General features: G+C 54.4%; 1 protein-coding gene across 2 annotated transcripts; it reads right to left on the bottom strand.

Moving 5' to 3' along the window:
* Positions 1–1,299: 1,299 nt before the first annotated feature.
* Positions 1,300–7,827, bottom strand: Rita1 (RBPJ interacting and tubulin associated 1). 2 transcript variants are annotated; one of them, XM_005336836.5, is made up of 4 exons: positions 7,369–7,827; positions 7,092–7,231; positions 6,380–6,751; positions 1,300–2,304 (listed from the first exon to the last, which is right to left on the bottom strand). In XM_005336836.5, the coding sequence occupies exons 3-4, from the start codon at positions 6,685–6,687 to the stop codon at positions 1,815–1,817; spliced, it is 798 nt and encodes a 265-aa protein (XP_005336893.2). In that variant the 5' UTR covers positions 6,688–6,751; positions 7,092–7,231; positions 7,369–7,827; the 3' UTR covers positions 1,300–1,814. The 2 variants fall into 2 exon arrangements, with proteins under 2 accessions (XP_005336893.2, XP_040145377.2); XM_040289443.2 differs by lacking the exon at positions 7,092–7,231.
* Position 7,828: the final 1 nt, after the last annotated feature.

The following is a 7,828-nucleotide window of genomic DNA, read 5'->3' as shown; positions in this document are numbered from 1 at the left end:
TTCAAAGGAGCATCCTACAAATGAAGCTGTCTTTACTTGGTTGTAGGCTGGGTGCTGCCTATGGGTGCCCACAGGTACCCAGCTCTGTGTGCAGCTAGGTGTCCATCCACAGGCAACCATTCCCTCCTTCAGCCCCAGTGGGAAATGAGACCATGGACTGCAGCCCCGTCCCAGGCTGGAAGCTGCCAAGGCTGTGACAGACACATCACCCACCTGGGCAGAGTAGGGTGTGGGTCACAGTAATCTGCAGGGGACAGACCAGGACCAAGCTGGGCTTTGGGCTGCCCTAGCCCTGCCCTGGGATGGTCGGCTTGCCCCCTGGCCCGTGCAAGCTCACGGTCCAGATGGTGCACACCTGCAGCCTCCTGGCCCCCAAGAAGTTGAACGCACTGGGAGCTATCACTTAGCAACCTCGCTGCTTTTTTTTCTAGAAAAATCTCTTCAACTCTTAGGTCTGCAGTTGCCCACCCCAGACAGTGTAGACTGCAGGTGGCCCAGTCCCAAGGCTCCCAGTGGCCTCCCACACACTGTGCTGGCCACCAAGCATCCCACTGGACTATGGCTAGCTTTTGGTGTAGATGACAGGAAAAAGAGGCATTTCCAGCCCTTGCCTGTTAAAATGGGAAGGGGGAAGCCATTGAGAGGTGGATGTTTCAAGAAAAAACAGAAGCAATCCTCTGAAAGTCCCAGGAAGTTCACACAGCCCAAGTTTAAAATGCAAAAGCATGTTTGTACCACTGTCTACTTCCCTTGTGGCCCTCTGACCCCTGCAGGCATTCACATCGTGCCCTCATCCTGGACACTGGTTCCTTCCCCAGCCATGTCCCCCCTTCCCCTCCCCAGGGCATCACCAGTGCAGCAATGAGGGTTCCCACCGGGGTCCCTGGACCTGGTGCTTAGGGGAGGAGGGAGTAGGAGGCCTGGGGTCCAGCCCCATCCCGCCAACTGGGTGCTGGGGTCACCCTGGCCCCGGGGGTCCTGCAGCAGCAGAGGCCCAGGACTCCGTCCCAGTCCCCTCCAGGTGCACTTGGGCTCTTTTGTTGTTAAAACAATTCATCTTCTTGGGCTCTTCATTGTAAAACACTGAACATTTCTCCTAAGGTGGGAAATGTATATGCCCCCTCTGATTTCAAAACAAAACCTCAGGGTCCATGTTCTAACCCGGGGGAGCAGCAGTGACCTACTGGCTAGTGACGCCAGCTGGACAGTGGCAGGGGCGGCTTTCCACGATGCCTTCAGGCCTGAGCCCCCAAACTTCAGGAGCCAGGAGCCCCTGGCATCTGCGTCACGTCCCCACACTGGCTGTCAGGTTTTCCTTTATTTAAATCAAGTCTGGCCTAACAACGGCCTATACCCAAGAAGGGAAGAAGCAAGTGACACTCGTGGCCTTGATGAGCGACTGACACATTTCATACATGGAAATAAACACATGAATGTTTAAATGAAAAATGTCCACCCACAAGGTCCTCAGATGCCCTCCTGTTCCCCCACTGAAATGCAGCCCAGGAAAACACCTCTGTGGCCACCGGACCCCAGAGAAAGCTGCGTCCTCAGTAGCAGGCTGGTCCTGAGGGAGGAGGAGGGACCCTCCATTGGCAATCTGCACTTGGCCAGCAGGAGGTTGGGGGGCCTGGGTTGGCACTGCTTCAAGTGGCTAGGACGGGGCCAGAGAGTCAACTCCAGGATGGCCGGCCGTCCACATCAGGGGAGAAGGCAGGAAGGACAGACCCTCAGGGTGAAGGGATGCACAGGAGAGGCTGGTCTCCCAGGGGACCCCCACGGGGTGCCAGCCAGGCAAACCTGGTGTGAGAAGCTCACTTCCAAGGGGGCTTTGGTTTCTGGGTGGCCCCACCTTGGCGCGGGGTGGCGGGCACTGAGGTACTGACTGAGCGAGCCCTGGGAGTCACCAGGGGGCTCCGGAAGGTGACCCCCGAAGTAGAGGGCCTGGGGGCCTGGGGTCCCTCTCCGTGGGCTGGGAAGCCAGCGCTGGGGGTGTTCAGGTGGGTGAGGGACTGGGAGCGCCCCCGCCCTGGGGGGTGAGGGGCTCCGCGGCCACCAGAGGGCAGCTCGCGGGTGTCTGCAGCCACCCCGGGCCCCGTCTTGGAGGGACCAGCCGGATGGATGGCTCGCAGCGGGGTCTCCCTGGGGCGCGGCGAGTGGCCGCCCCTGGGGGTGGCTGGCGGAGTCCAGAGGAGGGCGCGAAGCTTGGCGGCATCCCCCTTCGCCATCCCAGAGGCCTCCGGGCCGGCGGGTCGGGAGCCGAACAGTGACTCATCGCAGTAGGACGGGGAGCGACGGACGACCCTGGAAGGAAGAGCAGGCAGTGAGCTGCGACCAGCCCCCCAGTGCCGCGGCAGACCCCGGGGTCCCCGTCGCCCAGCTCAGCACGTGCAGGGAGGCCACTGTCCCCTCCCGTTCGCTGTCCCTGGGAAGCATCCTGACTCCTGCATCCCGACCCTCGCCCTGGCGAGGCCCTGGGCCGGCCAATTTGCATTTCCCATCCTTTCAGCTCTGATTGGTCCGGGAGCAGGCACATGACCCAAGTCGAGCCAATGAAAACCTGCCTTTGGATTTTTGAGGAAACTAGCAGAGACACCTCTTTGGCCAGCTGGCCTTGCGCTTGCTAGGTCCAAGCAGCTTGTGCCAGCGCACTCCTTTCTGGGGACAGAAGACACGCAGGGGAGGCAGGACTCAGAGTCCTCATGACAGCCTGAACCCCTATTATACGGACCCCAAGTGCCTTTTTTCTGCTGAAGCTAGTTTGGATAAGTTTTCTGACATTTGCCCTGGAGAGTTCCAATTACAGTTGTCCCATGCAGGGGGACTGGTTTCAGGAGGCCTCCTGAAGACCAAAATCTGTGGATGCTGAGTCACTTGTGTAAAATGACACAGACCTTGCATGTGACCCACACACGTCCTCCCAGATAGTTCAAAATCACCCCCAGATTACTGACGACGATTATTTATGAGACCTCATCAAGGTGACGATGACGTAAATGGTTGTTGTACTATATTGTTTAGGGAATCATGGGGGGGGGGGTTTGTACATTATCCAACACAGATGCAATTATTTTCCCCAAATAGTTCTGATCCACAGATGTGGAAACCAAGAATGCAGAGGGCCAACTGGCATGCAACCAGTTCTTTTGTTTTTAAATACTTTAGTTGTAGATAGACACAATACCTTTATTTTATTTTATTTTGGGGGGTATTGGGGATTTAATTCAGGAGCACTTGACCACTGAGGCACATCCCCAACCCTATTTGTATTTTATGAGAGACAGGGTCTCAACAAGTTGCTTAGGGCCTCACTAAATTTCTGAGGCTGGCTTTGAACTCGTGATCCTCCTGCCTCAGCCTTCTGAACTAGGATTGCAGGTGTGGGCCACTGCACCTGGCCTTATTTTTTAATTTTTATGTGGTGCTAAGGATTGAACCCAGTGCTTCACGCATGCTAGGCAAGCGCTCTACCACTGAGCCCCAGCCCCAGCCCCTAGTTTTTATCCTTTGCTTTCCTCCCATGAGGTTTTCTTCTTTGCCCCAGGGGTCTTGTTGGTCCTCTGCAGTCCTATTGGTTGCATTTGACATCGCGCTAGCCAGTGCCTGGCTGACAGAGGGTATGTTACAAAGCCAGCCGGCCATTCCACCAGAGCTTTTTACAGTGTGGGATACTCACTGAGGACTTCTTTTCTGCGGGCTCAGGGCTCAGCACGTCACATGTGTTATTGTTTAATTTCTCACAAAGGGCAAACCAAGATATCAAAATTAATCTCATTTTGTAGATAAGGAAACCAAGGCACAGGTATCCCTTGGATCTGGACTGTCCCCCAAAGGCTGGGTGTTGAAGGCTTGGTACCCAGGGCAGCAATGTTCAGAGGTGGGGCCTCTGGAAGCGACTAGATCGTGAGGACTCTGATCTCATCTGTGGATAAATCCACTGGTGGGTTCATCGTTTGAATGGCAGCAGTGGGAGGTGGTGGAAACTGGAGAAGGTGGAGCCCCGTCACTGGGGCTATACCCTGGAAGGGCATATTGTGTCCCCAGCTCCTCCCTCTCCCATCTCTACTTGCTGGCCACCATGAGCTGAGCAGCTCCAGGCCACCATGACCTTCCGCCTGGAAGCTTTGCCTCTCGACAGGCCCAGAAACAACGCAGCCAGCCAACTGTGGTCTCAAGGCCCAAACAACCTTCCTTCAGTTTCCTCAGGTATTTTGTGATCGCAACGAAAAACTAACGTAGCAGGGTAAGGCCCCACAAGAACACTGCAGAGACAAGACTCAAACCACACCTGGCTCAAGGATCCAAGCTACTGATGGCTAAATCACACCTACGTGCTTTCCAGGTCTCTATTCTTAATCAGATTCCTTTGGCAATAATTTATACCTATTAGGTGCCAGGCCTGTGGTGTTTAGGCAGAACTGAGAGTGCTGCAAGCTTCTGAGAAAGCTACCTTTTGCTTCTGGGTTTAGCTGCTCAAACCATATCTGTCTGTTGCCTGCATCTGTACAGCACCAGGGTTCCAGCTCAATGATGTCACTATCTTCTACACATTCCTTAACTTGTCACATCCAGAAAATTCCATCCTCCGTGTGAGCATGGGGTCCAGTGTCACCTCCATTGTCATGGACAGCATGCTTCTGTTGATACCGCCTCCAGGCACATAAGCATTCCAGCAACTTTTGGGGTGTCATGTCAGTGACTTTCCAATGTCAGTGTTGTTAATCTCATCCTGACTCTTCCTCCAGGTCTAGAACTATCACTCTCAGCCTGCCATGATGCCTGGATCCTGCTTTTGATCTTTGTTGATTTTAGTCTCTTTTTTTTTTTTTTTTTTAAAGAGAGAGTGAGAGAGAGAGGGGGACAGAGAGAGAGAGAGAGAGAGAGAGAGAATTTTAACACTTATTTATTTTTTCTTAGTTCTCGGCGGACACAACATCTTTGTTGGTATGTGGTGCTGCTGAGGATCGAACCCGGGCCGCACGCATGCTAGGCGAGCGCGCTACCGCTTGAGCCACATCCCCAGCCCCTGATTTTAGTCTCTTAATAGGTACCATTTCCACTCTCATTTCTCTATCTGACACATGCCCTCCACCCGCCTTAGAACACCCTAAAATTGAATTGGCCAGTGGTTTACTCAGCTTTTTCACTGCTATGACTAAAAGATCTGACCAGAACAGTTTTAGGAGAGGAAAAGTTTATTTGGGAGCTCATGGTTTCAGAGGTCTCAGTCCACAGACAGCCGGCTCCAGGTGCAAGAGTGCGGTGGAATGGCCCGGCTGGCTTCTAGATGATCATGAAGCAGAGAGAGAGAGACTCCACTGCCCGGAGACAAAATTTATGGCCCAAGGCCACACCCCCAGGGACCCACCTCCTCCAGCCACACCCTAGTCAGTTACCAGTTAATCCCCATCAGGAGACTAATCCACCGATTGGATTAAGGCTCTTATAACCCAATCATCCCTCCTCTAAACCTTCTAGCATGGTCTCAGAGTGAGCTTTTGGGGGACACCTCCCAAACCATAACAGCCAGTTGTTGTGAGCCAAATTGTGAGACTGTAATGACGGGCCCCTGATAGAATAGGACTGGTGTCCTTAAGAGCCCCTAAGAGTGCATACCTGCCCAGGCTGCGAGGAGACCGTGACATGGCCCTCCGTGAGCCAGGGAGAGAGGCCTTAGGAGAAATGAGACCTCCGGCACCTGACGGGGACCTCTAGCTTGCAGGGTTGTGACCAAACACATTGGTGTGGTTTAAGCCACCAGCTTGTGCTATTTTGCTCTGTCGCCTGGGTAACGTACTAGTTTTCTGTGTCCTTGTCCAAAACACAATTACAAATTATAGGATACAGTCCTGTGGTTCACAACTAGAACCAACCGCCAGGCTACATTAATTTGAAATAATCCAGATAATCTAATTATAATTAACTAATAACTGTTAGCATCAGCTTCTATTTTTCTGACTTGTTCATGAAGGGCAACGAGACCCATTTTCAAAATGACTTGCTGAAATTCTGAAACAGAATTTCTTATGCCTTCACAGATCAATCGCTTTAATACTCTACAACTTTCTCTGTGATCTTGGGAAAATCGTCTGATTTCTTTGGGCCTCAGGAGTACATCTACGTCATCTGAAGTTGGGGGTCCCAACTTCATAGTCATTAATACGACCATTTACTGAGAGCTTCCTCAGGTTTAAGTTACAGCACCAAGCACCATGCACCTCTCCATTCTATCCCCTCCACAATACTACCTGGTAGAAAAAATGCAGTTCAGAGAAGTCAAGGTGTTAGCCCAAGGTCACACAGCAGGCAAACAGCAAGGCTGTAACAGAAACCCAGGTGACTACACTGAGCACAGGAGTGCATCTCCCACCCTGGTTACCTGTACTTGTTCTTCTTTTTTGGCGTAAGTGTCGGGGTGCTGCTCCTAGAGGGGGTGGTCTCACAACTCCCCTTGGACAGCGAGGCCTGCGATGGTGATGCCCTGGTGATGGGTCCTCTCGTGCTGTCACTCTTCTGCACCCAGGGTGGGTCAAAATCTGGTGGGGGGGGCCTGGGGCTCACAGGGCTGCCAAACAGAGTCTCATCTACGTAGGACGCCTTGGCCTTGACCCGGTAGCCACCCCGGCAGCGGTGCTGAAGGTGGAGGGTCTGCATCCCACTGATGGCCAGTTCCACGGGGGTCTTCATGCTGCCCGGGGTCCTGGGTGACAGCAGGTTCGCTCTGCCCGCCAGGCGCTGCCTCTAGGGCTCTCTGTGAAAGAGGTCAGGTGGCAGCCCTGAGCCAATAGCAGTGGAGGAAGACTGGCAGTCCCTGAAGTCCCCATCCTCATCCCAAGGGCAAAAGGGTCTAGTTCTCCCAGGATCCGTCCTTCTTAAAGGGGAGCAACCAACCCCAGGGGCATTCTAGAAATTTGTTTCCCTTCATGATGGGAAAAGGGTACTCTTGGCAAATATTCAATGAGTAAATAATATGTGCTTCACAAATATTTGTAGAATGACTGGGGGTATAAAGGCAGGCCCCATCTAGAAAAAAAAAATTATGGTGGGAGGGGAGACAGGGGGTCAGGAGAGTCAGGTGATGCCAGGCCTACCTCGTGCAAAGAGCTTTACAAGCATTGTCTCATTTAATCTTCAACAGCCCCCGGAAGTAGCTTTGATTATATCCATTTTACAGATCACAAATCAGAGGCTTCAAAAGGTAAAGTCACACACGGCGGTCCTGCCTAAGAAGCTGAAACAGGGGAAGGACGAATCGAACGTGATGGGCAATCCAAGCCTGTGCGCTTAACCGGGGTTCGCACCCTCCTCACATGCGGTGATGCCCAAGTCCGAGCCCAGGGTCTCTGCATTTTTGGGTTACTTTCCTACCTGCACGACTCGGCTTGCGGACGTCGGGGACACCTTCAGGTCCCCCTCCCCGCGCCTCCTTCGCGCCGGGTCTGGACCCCTCGGCGGCGGGGCGGGGCTGCTCGGGCACCCGCAGCGCGCACTGCATTCAAGTTCCTGATCTGCAGCCTGGAATGCCAGGGGCTCGGAACCCGGGGTAGCTCAGGCCGCCGCGACACAGGGCGCCGCGGAGTCACTAGGGCCCCTAGCGACGCGTGCTCCGAGCGCGCATCCGGCAAACAGCAACCAGCGAGCAGCTGGACAGACGCGGCGCGGACCATAGGCGCTTGCGGGGAGTGTCCAGTTCCGGCCGCCCTGGAGTCGCCCAAAGCCACGCGGAGGGCCGCGCGCGTAGCCGGGGACGTGGGCACAGGCCTCCTGGGCGGCCCTGGAGCCCTGGCGCCGCAGAGACCGCGCGGCCCGGGCACCGCCCCCCTCCCGC

Source organism: Ictidomys tridecemlineatus, chromosome 2 (genome assembly GCF_052094955.1).
Source record: "Ictidomys tridecemlineatus isolate mIctTri1 chromosome 2, mIctTri1.hap1, whole genome shotgun sequence".
Classification (NCBI taxonomy): Eukaryota; Metazoa; Chordata; class Mammalia; order Rodentia; family Sciuridae; genus Ictidomys; species Ictidomys tridecemlineatus.
This window is presented reverse-complemented; position numbering and strand designations above follow the sequence as displayed.

Bases quoted from the DNA above. Each gene is read 5' to 3' on its own strand.
- Rita1 (XM_005336836.5), bottom strand. From the start codon at position 6,687: ATGAAGACCCCCGTGGAACTGGCCATCAGTGGGATGCAGACCCTCCAC. The intron at 2,305-6,379 runs GTAACCAGGGTG...TCTTCCTTCCAG, and splicing joins AAAAAGAAGAACAAGTACAG to GGTCGTCCGTCGCTCCCCGT.